Consider the following 17,464-nt stretch of genomic DNA (forward strand, 5'->3'; position numbering starts at 1 on the left):
GAAAACACAGAGCAGAATGAACCAGAGGAAGGCGTGATTATCCAAATGCTCCCTCAATCAAATGGAGTACAACCTGAAGAAAACAGAGGGGTTGAAAATTTGAAAGAAAACTGTGAGGAACATCTTGGAGAAAAAGACAGACAAAAGATAGATGAAGAAACAAGTGAGGACAAAGGGGGGAGTAAGGCAGAAGAAGAGTCAAATGATAGGCATACCATGATCGAAAACTCATGTGATTTACTCACAGTAATCGGTGGGAAACAACAAGAGCAGTTACTAGACAAATGTGAGGACAGCAAAGAAGACAGAGAAGATGGAGACAAACAGGATGTGACAGAAAGTTTAGAAAAAGATGTAAGAGATGAAAGGGTTTGTGAAGAAAATGGAGGAGGTGAAAATTTGAAAGAAACCTCTGGGGGAGAGGAAGAACCTGATGATGACGACAACCAAAACATAGATGAAGAGATAAATCGTGAAGAGAGTAAGACACAAGAAGAGTCAAATGATAGGCATACAATAATAGAAAATCAATGTGATTTAAAGAGGGTACTTGATGGGGAGGGACAACAGCATTTATTAGGCGACAACAACAAACATACAGAGCATGAAGCCAACAAACAAGATGTGGCAGAAATTTTGGAAACGCAGATAAGAGAGGAAGCAATTGGTGAAGTTGTCTTCAAACAACAGGAACTTGTGTCCTGCATAGATGATGCAGAGCACGTTCAGGATCCAACTGAGGTGCAGCAGCTGGTAGAGTGGACAGGGTTGTCTGTCAGCGACACTTACAAAGAAGAAATTGGTCACACTGAAGGTGACGGTGCAGAAATTTGTGAGCCCCCACTAACAGTTGTGACCTCAGACACAAGTGAGATGAATAAACAACTGGATGAGGAAGATAATGCAAGTCAACCCTCTACAGATGGTGATGGTGGTACACCCTTTGATGCAGCTGGGGAACTGCCAGACAATCAGATCTGCCAAATAACCAATGACAGTGAATTGACTGATGAGAATGACAACTCCAGCAAACAGCATGTTGAATTTCTGGATTACACAGAAAAGCGTGTTACAGATGTAGCAGGTAAAGAGATTATAAAGGATGCCACGCCTGTTTTAGATGATGTTCTAGAGGCAGAGAGTGAGCAAAATAAAGAGGAAGAGCAACCGCTGCTGAATGTTGTCTGCTCTGAACAGTCTCAGACAGAAATAACGGGAGAGGAAACACCGTCATCGGTGATTAACAAGATATTCCAGGAAGAAAATCTGCAATTCGGGAATTGTCAAATGGTGAAGGAAGAGCAGAATATGACAGAGGAGGGTGATACCAGTGATGATGTTGTTAGAGAGTCCTTGTGTGAGGAAGAGAAGGGAGACGATGACCATAAAGAGGACGAACAAGAAAACAAATTTGAAGATGAGGCCCAGATGGAGCTTCCAGATCCAGTCTTAGAGGAGGGACCTTCAGACAGACAGCAAGCTGCAGATATGGACCAGTCCAGGCAGGCCTTGGAGGAAGCAGGTAAAGGTGAACCCGGCAGTCCTGGAATCGAGGTCCCATTCAAGGAGAAACGGTGCACAACAGAGGAGAAAAGTGAATTACAGGGCCATCCTTTGACAACCCAGAGTGATGAAGGGATGGAGTTGAAAGGAAACATGACGGAGCAGCTAAAAGAGGAAGCATTTCCTAAAGAGAGTAAGGGAGAAGACACAGATGCTTCGATGGCAGAGATGGATATGGCGAATGAGCCTGTGACTGTTTTGGATGATGAGTTTGATGAGCTGGAGGCCCCTCGTACAGAAATAGGTGAGCAGACGCCTGCTTCACTTACAGCCGACAACATCGTGGAAACAACGGAGGTTGGAGTTCACCGTGATAAGGAAAATAAGGACACTGGACATCAGGAGCGGAATGAAGAGACACATAACACTGGAAAAGAAGAGATTCAAGCAAATGAGAAGCCCAGAGACGATGAAAGACATTTTCAATCGAGTTTTACTGACAGAGTGAAAGGATTGAAACAAGCGATGGAGTGTGAGATGTTGAATGTTGACCCTCAGCCACCAAAGAAAGAAGACTGGAGGTCAGGAAGAGTCCCACCACACAGGAGAAAAGATGACGACTGGATTAAAAAAGAACCTGAGGACGTAAAAGAACCAGAGACACAAGAATGGAGGAAAGAACTAAAGCCAGTGAGGAAAGACATCTGGGAACCTGAGATGGGACACAAGGAGACATCTCCAGAGAAGAAAAGTCTGCCAAAGAAGGAGGACTGGATAAAGGAGCTGAAGTCTGTATTCAAAGATGAATCCTTGCCCAGAAAGAGAGACGATCAAGTGAAGAAAAAGCGTGTGGTGCTTTTGGAAGATGGGCATTCTTATTTCCCTCAGTGGGAGGACAGGGATGAAAACAGACAGGAGGTGACACTGATCTCCCATAAGAAGATGGACAGCCCCTCACCTCCTGTGCAGGACAGCTCAGAAAGCCAACACCAGGCCTATGAAATTTCACTCTATGTCAAGGTAAAAATAATTAACAAGGAAAAAGAAATGCATGTGCTGTCTATACAAATCCTCAAAATCAACGTTTACGGGTATAATTGTAGATATAGGGATGCCGCATGAGGACTAATTTAGCTTAAAAAACTTTAACTGGAAAACAGTGGTGAGATGGCCACTACGGCAAAGCGAAATCGTGGTGAAATTAGTAAAACAAGAAGCCCTTCCCTTCTGCAGGAATCCATATGTAGCTAGCTGGCTAAAGCTATTTACCTAGTTGCTGCTGGCAGGCTTGAATGTGACATAGAAAAATGGATCGAGGAGAAATTTATGGGTTAATTTCTGTATAAACAATTAATGCTACAGGTAGTTATGGGGTCAGGCACCATCAGAATTGTTCATTATACTGTAGAATCTGAATACTGCTGAATTGTTTTTGCACATGGTCATCATTGCATGAAAGATATGCACACTCATTCCGATGTTCTGTCATTTTGTTCATTGTCATATGTGTATTATGTTGTATCATCGGTTGATACGACTGACCGGCTTTATTTTGATACCATTATTGTAGGTGGTGAATCCTACTTTTCCCCCCTTTATTTCAAACCTGTTGGCGTGATGTGGTTATCTTCTTGGGTATCCTGGCCGTCCCTGTTGACACTTATTCTTGTGTGTTTGTGTGTGCGATAGCAGCTGAGAAGGAAACCTCGGGTTGACCTTATTACCTTATCCAGTTAAGACGGTGATATCCTAATCCATCAGGCCTGTCAGCCAGAATCACACAGTGCAGGCCATCCAAAAGGTTGTGAAAGAAAAACACGTTAATTTTACTACACGTGTCCACATACTTTAATACCAAATCAATCATAATGTTCACCTACGTGCACCTTAAAACATCAGATATGTTGAGTCCCAGCTATACATTCCAGAGCGAGGCCAGAATAAAAACAGGGCAGGCCTTCTGACGGCAAGTTTAACGCAGGTCAAAAATGCATTAATATCCAAGAGCCCCCCCTCACATGCCAACAACAAGTCTGTTCTCTGTGGGAGCTCACAGTCAAACAATGGCTTCCATTGTGAGGAACTGTGTTGGCAGCACAGAACAGAGTCAATATTATATAAAAGTTCCACCATCCTGCTTTTCCAACATCCCAACAACCTTGATGACTGGATTTAAAAAAAGTTTTAAAAAGTGATCAAAACAGACAGATGTACCTGTTCCTCCTAATTAACCAACAATCACTCTTTCGGTCTGCCAGTGATAACGGTGTAATGCTACTGATTCCAGTACAGCATGTGGGGTTAATCTCTACATTCTCACCCTGTTAAGCTGATTAGCCTCCTGTTTGGGGCTGAAAGTGGGCACAAGGTTGCTGCAAACAGCAGAGACTCCCCTCGAATCAAAATATCGCTTGTAAATTATGTTTAATGTCATGGAAATGTCAGCTCCTCATTCACACGTCGTGGACCAGACGAGTGTGAGAATAAAAGAGGTGAAAACAAGACTGACATTTTACTGGTCGCTGGCGTGAAAGCCGGCTTTTCAGTCCCCCACCGAGGACAGATTTAACTGCTGCCCACCCCTTTCTAAAATAAGAAAACGTCCTTTTCACTGCATCTTAACTTGTCAGTTGATGGTACAGGAGTCAAAAAAGTGCAGAAGGTTTTGTTAATACAATATTAATAATAAGACGCAGTTTTGCTTCTAGCTGCGCTCAAACTTTCCTCTGAGACCAGGACTGTGTCCGGGGGAGACGCTCACATACCAGAGGAAGCAGACGGAAAAAAGAAAAGACAAAAATGTGGTGCGAGGAGCAGGCGGACGGACAAACGGTCCATTGCTTGTCAGGCATCTATATTTAGTGGATCATAAACGATTGCGGATTAAATAAACATAATAGACTTTTTTTTTTGGTTTCAAGCTTAAGAGGCCAAGAGGATTTTGGGCTGCCACAAAACATTTTTCTACGTAATTGAGCATCATGTCTCTTTATGACATTGCAGTTCAAAAACTGGGCTTCCCTACAATTGAGCTGTTTGTAAAGGTAGGCCTGTGAGCGTCGTTAAGCCTCATCGTTATTGTCTTTACTTACACAGTGTGTATGTGTGTAGGCGGGCAGCGATGGAGAAAGCATCGGCAACTGCCCTTTCTCTCAAAGGCTCTTTATGATCCTCTGGCTCAAAGGCGTCATCTTCAACGTCACCACTGTTGACCTAAAGAGGTGAGACTGGAGCCTGTGTGATGTGCACATATCCAACAGATTGACACTGTCAGCTATCGTTAATGGGAAAACAGAGTCAACAGAGATGTGGTCATGTAAACAAAGAACAACAAAGGCTTATTACCGAAGCTTGATAAGTGATTGGGTGATAAACAGGCTGATTTAATTTACATCCTTATTGCAGTCATTTTGTTTTGCGTTGTCAGGAAGCCAGCCGACCTTCAGGACCTGGCTCCGGGAACCCACCCTCCATTTGTCACCTTTAACGGCGAGGTAAAGGTGGACGTGAACAAGATCGAGGAATTCCTGGAGGAGAAACTAACCCCGCCACGGTACACACAAATCCAAATGAGGGGGACGGAGGCGAGCGATGTTTTCAGGTAACCTCCCTTGTGTGTCTTTGACACCAGTTACCCCAGACTGGCCCCCAAACATCCTGAAGCCAACACAGCAGGCATAGATGTGTTCGCCAAATTCTCAGCTTACATCAAAAACCAGCGGAAAGACACCAACGACGGTAGGAGTAACCGAGATACCATTTTCAAGGCCGATCATTTGGATAATTTGGATAATTGTCCCCAGTCCTTTAATAAGTGACCTGGGTGCATCGATCGTTTAAGCTTGTTTGTCGTATCCCCGTTGTTTGATCGACCTGTTACACAACAGAGAAACAGTCAGGACTCGAGCTGCATGGCAGAATCAGTTGAGATGAAAACAGGTAGTCTTGCCTCTTATTTCCTTCTCCCTTTGTTGCACTTTGACCTCTGACGTTTTTATGGGATTTGATTTACAATCAACGGCCAACTGAGGGGTACACACTGTCCGATGGCAAAACAATTGATATGGTTTGATTTCCTGCAAACATCTTGCATGTTTAGTACGTGTCCTGCGCGACATTTATCCTGCGTGAGTATCTAACTGTTTGGCCCTTTTTTCTGTCTTTAACTCCATCTACAGCTTTAGAGAAAGCCTTGCTCAAGTCTCTCCGCCGCCTGGATGAATTCCTGAGGACTCCCCTGCCCGAGGAGATCGATGCGGATGCCTCAGGAGACCTGCCCGAGTCCTCCAGAAACTTCCTCGATGGCTCTGAGCTAACTCTGGCTGACTGTAACCTGCTACCCAAATTACATATTCTTAAGGTAAAGTGCGCCCACATGGTATGAACCATGTTTGCGTTGCCCTGATTATAATTGCTGTTGAGGGCTCAGTTCTTATTTCTGTTTGCAGGTGGTTGCCAAGAAATACCGCGGCTTTGAGATTCCATTGGAGATGACGGGCGTGTGGCGATATTTAAACTGTGCCTGCCAGCGGGAGGAGTTCAGTAACACCTGTCCCGCTGAGAAGGAAATCCTATTTGCATACCTGGACGTGGCAAAACGAATCAGATAAGAGGGGAAGCAAAAACAGCGCACGGTAGATCAGCGAGGTAAAAAGAGAGATTAGAAAATGATTGGAAATGATGATGAACAAACTTGTTAAAAACAATTATTGTGTGCATGTGTGCTCTCACAGGTTGGGTTGCACCATTTAAAAAAAAAATTATCAAATGAGAATCACAAAACAAGTTACTTTTTTCACCTTTTCGACAATGGCAGAGCCACAGTTACTGCAGATGTAAGGATTTTGACAATTAATGAGTCGTATAAGTCAGTACACATGTTATGGATTGGCTGTAGCTGCCCTAATTTATGAGAACAAATAGTTCTACGAAGGAATTAGTTATGTGGTGAAACACACTAACACTACCAACCTTAATCATGGTAAAACTTTGTAAAATACAGATGATATAATGAATGAATTAAGATGAAGCCAAAGCTGGGAGCTTGTTAGCTTAGCTCAACATAAAGACTGCAAATAAAGGGAAACTCCAATCATGACTGGTTATTAGGACGTATGGTACTAGTAATTATTCCATCAACACTATTAATACTGAGGGTTTCATATTCAGGCCATTTGTTTTCACCCTTTTTCCACTCCCTATGCTGCTAAGCTAATTTAATTGTCTTTTCTAGGTCTTTATTTTTGTGATTTTTTAAAAGAATAATTATAACCACAAAGAAATGCAGAATTTAACATCTATTGTTTCATATTCAGTGTAGATCAGTTACATAGACTTGTTTTAACATTCTTGTCACTCTTTATGCTGCTAAAATAAGCTGAGCTAATTATCTTCTCTAGGTTTATATTTGTGTGATTTTTATATTTATAATATAATTGTAACCACAAATTTTGACTCGGTATTGTCTCTTGATGCTAGGAATCAATAGTGCTTAATATGTGATTGTAGCCTTTTCTATTTTTACATTTTCTGAATGTCAATTCTCCTCATTTTGTACTGATAAAATGATCTTGCATGTTTCTACAGGTCAGTTTGGTTTTACAGATGATAGTGATGATGCTCATACGTTACCATTATGCATTATTCACAGTGAAGCAGCTACATCCTCAGTGCATCAAAGATCATAAATTTACAATATCTTAAACAATAATTCCAAACATCTCTTCTTAAAGAGTGCCTGGTAGTATTACTCCATGACAGATGATTTGGGTGGGGCTTTTCTTTTGGTTTGTTTGTGATTATATTTAGCTCTTTAAGATTGTTTATCTCTCAAAAACTCATTTTAGGCCATATTAGGCAGAACAAATGAATGCAGCTCAATATAATTTGTTCAGATTATTGAAGTGGTGAGTTTTAGAATGAAAAACGTTAACAGCCATTGCATGGTGTATTACAGATGATGTTCGGACCCAACCACTTCTGACACCAGCCTATTGTATTCTGGCCTTATGATCTCTGTCTGTGGAGAGTTTTATTAAACTGATTTTATCGCCATGTGGGCTTTCTCTCTGCCCGCTGTTGTCATTTAATGAAAAGTGTGAGTCATTTTCGTTCATGGATGCGCCATGCGGTTCAGTTTAGTGTGGTGTTTCAGCCTGTCCAAAGGAAATTCGCTGATAACAGAGAATAGTCCTCTGGAGTTATCGCTGCCACTGCCTTGAATCAGCACTTTTTCAAAATGGAGCTCCACTCAGTGGCAACAGAAGGCAACCTCAGCCCGACCTGCAGCACATTGAAAGGCTGCAACCACAAGGGGAGCAATTACTCCCACATTCACTTCACACACGCCCCAAACCCATGGAGACACGTCATTGACACATTTATCCTGGATTTATTACGTTACCTGTGGAGGTATTCCACTTTTGAGTGAAATCAAATGTGCTAGCTCCCTGCTTAAAGGATTGTGTTGTGTGCTATAGCCAGATAACGCGCTGACGCATGTGCAGACACACACTGCCATCACCTGGGTGACAGTGATGGTGACCTCTGGGTAAGCCCTCTGAATGTAATCGCCTACAGTTTACACACTCTGACAGCAAACACACACATACACACACAGTAGGAGAGAGACAGAGCGAGAAGGAGAGAGAGGGAGAGAGTGCTCAAGGACCATGGAAACATCCAGACAAAGAATGCAAAATTTCAAAATAGTACAGAGTTTTTCTTAGCTTCTAAAATGAAGTTTGGAAGATAAACTGATGGCCTGAGGTTCATTAATCCAGTTCTCATTCAGGCTGATGCACCTACCGATAACCTGGATAATTTTGTTTAAAATATTTCTCTTATCTGGGTGTTCAAATAAGACGTTTCAGCCTATATCACTGTAGTCCAAGGAGTGGACTTTTGTGCACTTCAGAGCCCTGCTCCTCTAACTCCGTGTGAGTATTGGTCTTTCTGCACAATGAAAAATTAAAAAGAAAACTGTATAAAAAAATAAAAATATCAATCTTTATTATCAGTTTTTTTTTTTGTTTTTTTTTGCCATGCTAGGAATCAACTTTATTTTAAAGTGGGCACACACAACCGAAAACTCTGTGTGTCTGTCTGATATGGAGAATAAAAGGTTAAGGAGCGTGATTGTCCGTGTGGGCACACGTTGTCATCTCCGGTTGGTCAGTCTTGTTATTTAACGAGTGAATAAAAAGGGCCGAGTCGAGGCTGGCGCCAGTGTCAGGGGTGTGTGTGTGTGGGGTGGGGGGGGGATGGGAGAGGATGGATGGGAGAGCGCAGCAGAATGGCTGATAAAGAGGGAGATGATAAAGCTAGTTTTAAGCAGTATGATGCTGTTATTCAGGGTTTAACGGCTTAACTTGCAATTAACGGCAAACATGAAAGACAGCTGAGCTCATCAGTAACAGGACACAGCAGGAGATAAAGTGCTCAGTTCGTGGTGTGTGTGTGTGTGTGTGTGTGTGTGGTGTGTGTGTGTGTGTGTGTGTGTGTGTGTGTGTGTATGTGTGATGTTGGTGCTGCTTATGGTGTGAAAAGATCTTGAAAACAACTGCTTGACTTATGTCTGAGTTGACCTATGTCTGGGTGGAGGGCGATGAAGAAAAGGGTGGAGCTGTTTTTCTCAGAGATGATCAGTTTTGGGAGCAGTACTTCCAGAAGCAAACTGTGGGAGAAACAGGAAGAAAAGCTCGTCACAAAACAGGCCAACACGGAGATGAAGGTGAAATTAATTCCCAGTTCCAATAATTCTTTTCCTCCCATATTTGTTCTAATCAACAGCACATTAATGCTCTGTCCTAACCTGCTATCATTGAAACTGCTTAATAAAAAAAGCTACAGGTGTTTGTTCTCACCTCGTTTGGTCTTCTTGCTTTGGGACTTTTTAAGATTTTGACCGGTTACATCTGCAGTGCTGTCCCCTGCTGCGGGGGCCAGAGTGGTGGGCTTCACCCCACCGGTAGCAGCAGGACTCTTTGAGCAAAATACAAAGAAGATATTACATTTAAAAAAAAAGATTTCTTTGAAGTACGTTTAACAGGATGCAGTCTTTGGTGAACTTACTGCTTTATTCTTCCTTCCTGAATTCCTGCCGTTAGCTGTAATAAGACAGAGGCGTTAGTGGAGAACCGGTGAAGTGGCACCGAGCCGGAGTTGTGGTTAGTTACCTCGCGACATGACGGTGATGCGCGAGCTCAGCGTGCTGTTGACAGCCCTCTGCAGCTCCTCCAAGGCTGCGATCATCTTCAGCATCTGCGCTCGTTTCCCCAGACCGGCTGAGTCAGGGTGGCTCCTCGCAGAGTTCGTCCCTGCGGCCCATCTGCCCACGGACGCCGTAGTCCCGTCCGCTGCCGGGCTGCTGCTCAGAAGCCAGTTCTTCAGGTACAGGCTTGGATTTTGTGCTGCCGACACAGCGGGGGAGGCCGGGGAATGACTGAGAGGGGGGTGAGGTTTCAGAAATCCTGCAATAAAGAAAATCCAGCAGCTTGATGAGCATGTAGAGCTGGCTGATGGATCGTGCAAAGGGGCTCGTGGTGCTGACGTAAGCGAGTCCCTTTTGAGTTACACACATTCAAAGTTTCAGCGTGAGAAAGACGTCCCCTCGTAAACATACATTTTGACTGGTTGCTATGGAGTCGCTATGGCACGTTCAGCTGTGACATGGGTTTTATAATGATGTGTGTGCATTTTGACGCCTGACAGTTTCACACAGACAGCAGATGTGTGTATGTGATGTCATTTAGTGACGTCTTTTTATGACGTTTGCAACAGAATTTGCAGCTTCCATGTTGATCTGGGACGATTAACTAGATTAAGAATCATTGTTAAAATAAATATAAAATATTGAGCCGAGTCTTACACTAATAGAACACTTTAAAAGGTATGGGATGTTTAACTACTCTAGATTAGATGCTTAAATACAACATCAAACAACTGCTCCAACTGACTGAGATTAAGTTTCTATCATTAAAATAAATTTAGGAATTCACGATCACATAGTTTATATTTCTACAGCCAATCTCCCAGAGCTCACCTCTCTCGGTCGGTGCTGCCTCCACTCCTGTCCTGAGAATCAGGAGCATCACGGCCACCTTCACAGGCAAGTTGTGAAACATTCTGATCAATTGTTTGAAACTAAAAAGATATTTAAGACCAACAGCGGTTTGACTATCTATCTGAAGATTTGTTGGGGTTTCTTTCTTCTTCCCGCAGCGTCTCAGTGGGTTTTTAAGCTCCCCTCATCCTTCTGACGTCTTGATGTTGGAGATGCTGTGGATGTTGTGGGCATTAGATATTTTTAAAGTTGACGTTCTGGTCTGAAATCAGATCGATCTCGTTCTCTTACGGCGTCGTCAGATTAAAGGTTCCGTTGTTTCCAAAATAATGGAAACTCTCATCCAATGTGAGAGGTCAAGTTGGTTCTCAGCTTTTATCCTCTTTTTCAACCAGAGGCTGGTATTCGTCTACCTCAGCTCCACTCCAAACATTTACGGTTAAATAAATTTCTTATAAAAAAAAATCGAAATAACAGAATTCTCTCTTTTCCAAGGATGCGCCTCTTGAAGAAGGCTTGTCGTTTTCAGGCTGGTTTCTGATACACTTGACCAATATTGGCCTTTTTAAGGACCAGTTGGCCCTGACTTACTTACTGATGACCCACTGTCCGCCAATCACACCCTTTAGTCCCGCCTCCTCCTTTTGGATGGATCGCTGACATTTGGGGAGTTTGGCGGCGGTCTTTGTGTATTTGGAGTCAAAGCTATCTTTTTTTGTGAATGATGTGTATGTGTTTAGGATTGTATTCAACATGTGGGTGTGTGATGTGTGTGTGTTGCTGGCTGTATAAGCAGTGATAAGCTAGTTCTTAATATGTTTGCTCAGGGGCCACAGAAAGAGAAAAGCCCTGTGACGCAGGAGGGCCTGGAGCCGCGCTGACTGCACACACACTCGCACATAGTCACAAAGCTTGCAAATACAACATTCAAACACAGAAAACGACATGGCAAACTCCTTCACACACACGCACACACACACACACACACACACACGCACACACACACGGTCTCTGGATCAGTTTAAACTCAGAGGAACTTGGTGGGATGCACATCAAAGGGCGCAGAGAAGCTGAGAAGTCATGTCAAGAAGACAAAGGGCTGGATTTTTTCTTAACCTTCTTTTGTTCTGTATTAAAATAAAAAGCCTGCAGACAGGAAGTTGACAACGTGACGACTCCCCTAGGACATAAAATAGAGGCGAGAATTAAAGCTGAATGAATGTTGGAGTCAGTGCGAAGGAGAGACATACTGAACTCTGTAAAGAGTAAAGGTGATATGAGGTGTGTGTGTGTGTGTGTGTGTGTGCACGCGTGTGTGTGCCAGTTGCTGGGCGAAGAGAATTTAGCTTTAGAACATCCATTCAGTCATTATTGCTCCTTCTTCCTTCATTGCTTTGACATTAATACACTGTGTGTGTGTGTGTGTGTGTGTGTGTGTGTGTGTGTGTGTGTGTGTGTGTGTGTGTGTGTGTGTACTTGTTTGTTCGGGACGGGTAATCCTCATGGGAACCAAAAACACAAGAAAATATAAGTTCTTAATTCCTAATTAGAGTCTATACATTAGGAAGGCTTACATTTGGATATTTGACACTAAGAACTTGAGTCAATACAAAGTCCTCACAAAGATAGCTTCACAAATGTGTGTACATTAAGGAAGAGTGACAGAAAGTAAATGAGTTTTCAGGAAAAATATGCGTGTTTTTTTCATTCTAGCAAATCTATTGTAATTATTCTAGAATCAGCCTGCCTGCCTTGTAAAACACCATTTTAGCAGTATTATGGGGTTTTCATCATTAAGGGAATTCGGGTAGCATTTTTAATATCAAATATTGCATCACACTGTAGGTAAAATCCATGATCCAATTTCAAAAATGTCTCAAGATAAAGACTGGTGGCTGGAAAAGTATCATTACAGCACCAAGTTTTGATTTTTGACGATGCAGATGTGTGTTTTGTTTGCAGGGGCCAGAATAGACAACTCTATGACGCTTCCCACGTGATGCAGATGGAGTTTACTCACCTCAAAGGACCTGGGAGCTGACGTCAGCTCGGCTTATTTATTCAAAGGTTTGGCTTCTCAGCATTGTCAAGATTTTTATCCAGAGGTCTTATAGGCAGGTAAAACACTAAATAAATCAGGCTGTTTTGTATGAGTAAAATCCCTGTCAATATACAGTATTTTGATTTCATATATTTTTAAAAACAACACAAAAGTCAACTTTTAATGCCAAACTGTTGATTATTATTGATATGGTTATGGATGTTAATGCCGCCAATATTCTAAAGAAATTGATCTTTCTGTCTGTCTTCCAGTTTTTAAGCGCACTTCTCTAAATTCGCCGCTAGACGGCAGACTTTCCCCACAGTTGGGCACAGAGGAGCGAAGAACAGGCGCTTCATGACCATGAAGATCTTCCCAACGTGCTCTCTAGTTATATCTTACATTCGGATTCATTCATTCAAATAATTTGAAATATTGTTAAAAATCTAATCTCAGAAAATATTGCTTTTCAAAAGTAAAATATTTTGAGATGGAGATTAGTTTTCAATCTCGTTTTATCCGAGCAAGCAATGAAAAATAAAGCGATTAAGATTTAATCTTAGTTCTTCTGAATGCAGCACAAAAGGTCTGTCTTTTTAAAGCCACCGGAAAGAGCTTGTTACCAGATTAAACATAATTTGATGGTAAATATGGGACCCTGCACCCTCCTGCCAATTCAAACATTGAAATTAGAATATGAGCTTTTATTTCAGGGGATATATGTCATATGTTATGAGAAATGATGTTGCGGATTATAAAATACTGCAGGCATGATTTCAATTAAGTATAACTGCAAATTGTGTCTGGCATTTGTTTTGTATCCAGTTTAGCATGCAAAAACAGATGCAAGTTAAAAGAAAAAAAAACAGTATGTTTTTTCCCATTGATGTATATTTTGTTTCATGGATTTGGGATTATACAGAGCAATCCAGACTCTGGGATTATATTTTACTAATGATAAAAAATATACATCAATGTATAGTTTAATAATCAGCATTTTGCCTTTAAAAAAAAAAAAAAAATCAGGTATCATACACTTAGTTCTTATTATAAATCTATTAGAAAATTATTCATTGTTGCAATAGTTCAATTCTGAGATAATGATTGGATAAAAATATAATTATACTGTGTACGTTTTTGTTTGATGAGGATCTAAGAATGAAAAAATCTGCCTAACTAATTCTGATAATATCAATGATCATATAAACCTTTTTTTATTACTGCTCTTATGAAATATGTTCACCTTCAGAAGTGCTTTGTAGGCATATAAAATTCTAAATGTGTATTTCATGTAGCTTCTAAATATATTAATTAAGTAATATTAGTCAAAATCACCTTCAAATGAACTTTTAAAGAAAAAGAGACATATATATAAATAGAGAACAACTCATTTCACATTCACAATGTTGTAATTTGACGCTAAATAATGGAGCCCGGTTAAATGGGATGAAAAGAAGGTGAGAAAAAGAGGAGGAGGTAGGAGGACTGAGGGAGAGAAAGGAAATCAAAATACGGTGGGCTGAGTGACAGAGAGGAAGAGGAGAGCACCCATGGGAAGGTGATGTGAGAGAGAAGAAGGTCAGAGACGTGGAGGAAGAAGAGGGAGAAAGGCTGATGGAGAAATGGTCAGAGAGACGGAGAGTGTGTGGATGGAGAGAGGCTATGTGTGTAAGTGTGTGTTTATGAGTGAGCGGCAGAGAAAGAGAGTGATTTGTTTTCAGTGAAAGGTGAGGCCACTTAGCTGAGGCGTAGAGCTACAGCGGAATCTATTACCGTGTGTCAAAGGAAACACGAGAAGGGCACGACCTGTGCGCGTGTGTGTGTGTGTGTGTGTGTGTGATGGAGACATTCTGTGATTAATCCACTAGACTGCCTGCTGTGCATAGGCCTATGTGTGTGTTTGTCGCTTCGCATGACTGATGTTATGACTATGTTGCATTTTGTGTCATAAAAGCATTTGGATTGATGGAAACTGAAGAAAAGCTCGTGTGTAAGTGTGTGTGTGTGTGTGTGTGTGTGTGTGTGTGTGTGTGTGTGTGTGTTCCATGTTCATGATGTCATTCCTTTCATAAAAATCAGATTGTTGTGTGCTGAATAGTCCACATGGCGCCATCTCGCCATGTCAGGGCAGAATATTATTATTATTATCATAATTTTATGATAATAATAATAATAACAATAATAATAATAATAATAATAATAATAATAATAAAGCTTTTACCGAGTTTGATTATTCATCGGTACTTTTGTCCTTCACATTCAGCTGAACATTACTAAGATATGACAGGGCAGCCACGCTGCGGCCTTACAACTCCTAAAAGGAAAGGCACTTTTGAGAGGGTTCCAACAGTGAGGAGATTCATTAACATACATGATAAATTTTAAATCCTAATTTAGAAAACAGGTGGACAAAGAGAGAGAGAGAGAGAGAGAGAGAGAGAGAGAGCGCAAGAGAGAGAGAGAGAGAGAGAGAGAGCGTGCACATGGATCCTGTGGCTCACCAGAGGCCAGTGTGGTTCACTTGGGGAAGGACCAGTCCAACCACACACTCGCTCTCTGTGTCTCCATGTGTGCCACAGCCACAGGCTCCTGCCCAGCTTTTCTCAGTATTAAGTTTTATTATTTCTCAGTATTATTGCTGCCACGGGCCTGAATAGTGCTGAGACATTCACTACAGCAGGAAAACTGGAACATGCTAGTTCAGGCAGCCCCTAAACCTTGACCCTCAATATTCGGCTGGCATCAGAGAGAAACTCAAAAGATTTGCCACCTCACCTTTGCGTGACCCCCTCACCTGTGACCAACTGGCCTTTGAAGACTCTACAGGGGAGGCACCTCCTGGCATTGTTACAGCCCCAAACATCACACCCGAGATAAGGTGGTGATTCAGGGAGCGGCTGGGACACTCCTGAGGGCCATGTTAATATCTGAGTGTGTGTGGCTGATCTGCACCAGCATATGGCCAGTCACCACTCTATTGGGTTTGGAACAAAACATGAAAAAAGAGTGTGTGTGAGTGTGTGTGTGGGGAGGGCGGCGATGCGTAGATGGATGTGAAAACGAGTGAGCGGACTGACAGTCCCGGGAGCGATTGATCCTCTTCTTGACTCCCTCCATTCCATCCTGCTCTCCATCGGCAGAAGACAGATAGTGTTGAGGTGGCCTGTATTGGATTTATGAGTTAATGGCCTTGCCAGGATGAGACAGATGGAGAAATAAGGAAGAGGAGAAAGAGAGAGGGAGGGTAGAAGGCGAGCCAGAGATTATCTGTGAGGAGGGACAGGACAGAGGACAGGTGGAGGGGGTGAAAGAAATGTCAGAGACGAGAAGAAAACCGGTTCTGCAGTTTGCTCTTGAGCTGTTTTTACTTCTTCAACATCGTAACCATTTAAATACAGTGACAAAGCGCTCCGTTTTTCTAACAGTGTCTCACCAACAGACTCGGGACTTTAATGAACATGGATGTGAACACAGCAGGAAGCAGCAAAAGAAGTTGGGAGGAACAAACAGCAGGGAGGGGCCCTGAGCCCATAATGGCATTTGGTCCAAGGTCGTGACTCTTCCTCTGCAGGGAGTGATGAGAATTGTAATCTATATCATTTACTGTGTGTACATATGTGCTTGTGTGTGTGTGCACGTGTGCAAGTGCGTGCGCGTGGGGATGGGGGTTGGAAGGGCCACAGACTGTAATGATAATAAATATGATTATTAATAACATTAAAGTGAAGTATGTTTACCCCGGAGAGATGAAGCACTATAGCTGCGTCCTCCTCAAATCAGCCCATCTGTCAGAGTCCTGCCATTAAAACCAGTACACCCCCCCCCCCCGCTTTGCTCGCTTCAACATTAATTTTGCAATTTCTTTGGAGAGCACAGATAACAAGTTATATGGTTTTACGATCGTCACCTTAATCTGAGGCCGTGTACAAATGTTGGGTTTGAAGGTGCGGCTCTCAGGTCGGCCCAGGAGAGGCCAAACTACTAAGTCACCTTGAGAAAAATCTCTGTTTTCAAGGTAAAAAAAAATGTCCGAATCGATTGCTTGCTTTCGGGGGTAAATCACACCTTCAGTAAAAGGTTAAAAGATGACAGCGAGGGCTTCCACCGTCCACCCCAGATGAGCCCTTACACTCATCTCCTTCTTCAATTCTCATCCATCCTTCCTTCCCCCCGCTCATGTCTTTTTTTGTCATCTGCAGAGGAAAATTAAAAATGTAGATATAATCGCAGCGGGTTTGTAATGTGATCAGGGTGACAGGGGATCAATGAGACTGCCACACACACACATACGCGTCACAACTACTGATGCATGTCATGGAAGCAAAGTATGGTAGGATGACATAAAAAGAGGGGTGGGGGTGAACACAGCACTGTTGCTTTAACATGAGGAGCACTTCCACTGCAGGAGTTCCTGGTTCCTACCAGGGGCAGGAACCATACAGGAACCGTAGAGGAACCGTTCCTCTCACTTGGCCCTCTCCATGGGGTAGGACCCCTCGGTGACGTCATGAGTTTCGATCACCTCAGAATCGTTGTTCAACAGTTTTGAGCGTGACATCACCGGGGCGAGCCGCCAATGAGGAAGGAGGTAAACCCGGAATAATAGTCTACTCTAAGACAATATGATTCCCTCCAGCTCCACGAAGTGTCGTTGTGGACTTTTGACATGTGACATGTTTGACTGCTCCGATCTTTTACTGGGTCTGTGAAAATGTCAGGGTGTTACTGAATATTAAACAGCACGTTTTGATACTTTTAAAGTATAAACCATGACAGGCTGTTTGTGTGCTCGTGTACCTGGTGGATGCTAAGAAGCAGAGGAGAAGCTGTGTCTGCTAGGCTAACGCTCCGCTTCT

At 42.6% G+C, this 17,464-nt stretch overlaps 2 protein-coding genes across 4 annotated transcripts; one reads left to right on the top strand and one right to left on the bottom strand.

The window, feature by feature from the left end:
• Positions 1–1,142: 1,142 nt before the first annotated feature.
• On the top strand, positions 1,143–7,556 carry LOC101073897 (chloride intracellular channel protein 4). 3 transcript variants are annotated; one of them, XM_029841062.1, is made up of 7 exons: positions 1,143–2,523; positions 4,615–4,724; positions 4,931–5,056; positions 5,135–5,241; positions 5,682–5,863; positions 5,952–6,150; positions 7,460–7,530. In XM_029841062.1, the coding sequence occupies exons 1-6, from the start codon at positions 1,288–1,290 to the stop codon at positions 6,111–6,113; spliced, it is 1,923 nt and encodes a 640-aa protein (XP_029696922.1). In that variant the 5' UTR covers positions 1,143–1,287; the 3' UTR covers positions 6,114–6,150; positions 7,460–7,530. The 3 variants fall into 3 exon arrangements, with proteins under 3 accessions (XP_029696922.1, XP_029696921.1, XP_029696923.1); XM_029841061.1 differs by having other exon boundaries at positions 5,952–7,556; XM_029841063.1 differs by lacking the exon at positions 1,143–2,523 and adding an exon at positions 4,366–4,547 and having other exon boundaries at positions 5,952–7,556.
• Positions 7,557–7,897: 341 nt separating this feature from the next.
• urp2 (urotensin II-related peptide) lies at positions 7,898–10,679 on the bottom strand. Its single transcript, XM_029840393.1, has 5 exons — positions 10,547–10,679; positions 9,681–9,974; positions 9,577–9,611; positions 9,369–9,486; positions 7,898–9,178 (listed from the first exon to the last, which is right to left on the bottom strand). Exons 1-5 carry the CDS (start codon positions 10,626–10,628, stop codon positions 9,147–9,149), a joined length of 561 nt encoding a protein of 186 aa, XP_029696253.1. The 5' UTR covers positions 10,629–10,679; the 3' UTR covers positions 7,898–9,146.
• Positions 10,680–17,464: the final 6,785 nt, after the last annotated feature.

Source organism: Takifugu rubripes, chromosome 8, assembly GCF_901000725.2.
Source record: "Takifugu rubripes chromosome 8, fTakRub1.2, whole genome shotgun sequence".
In the NCBI taxonomy this organism is placed as follows: Eukaryota; Metazoa; Chordata; class Actinopteri; order Tetraodontiformes; family Tetraodontidae; genus Takifugu; species Takifugu rubripes.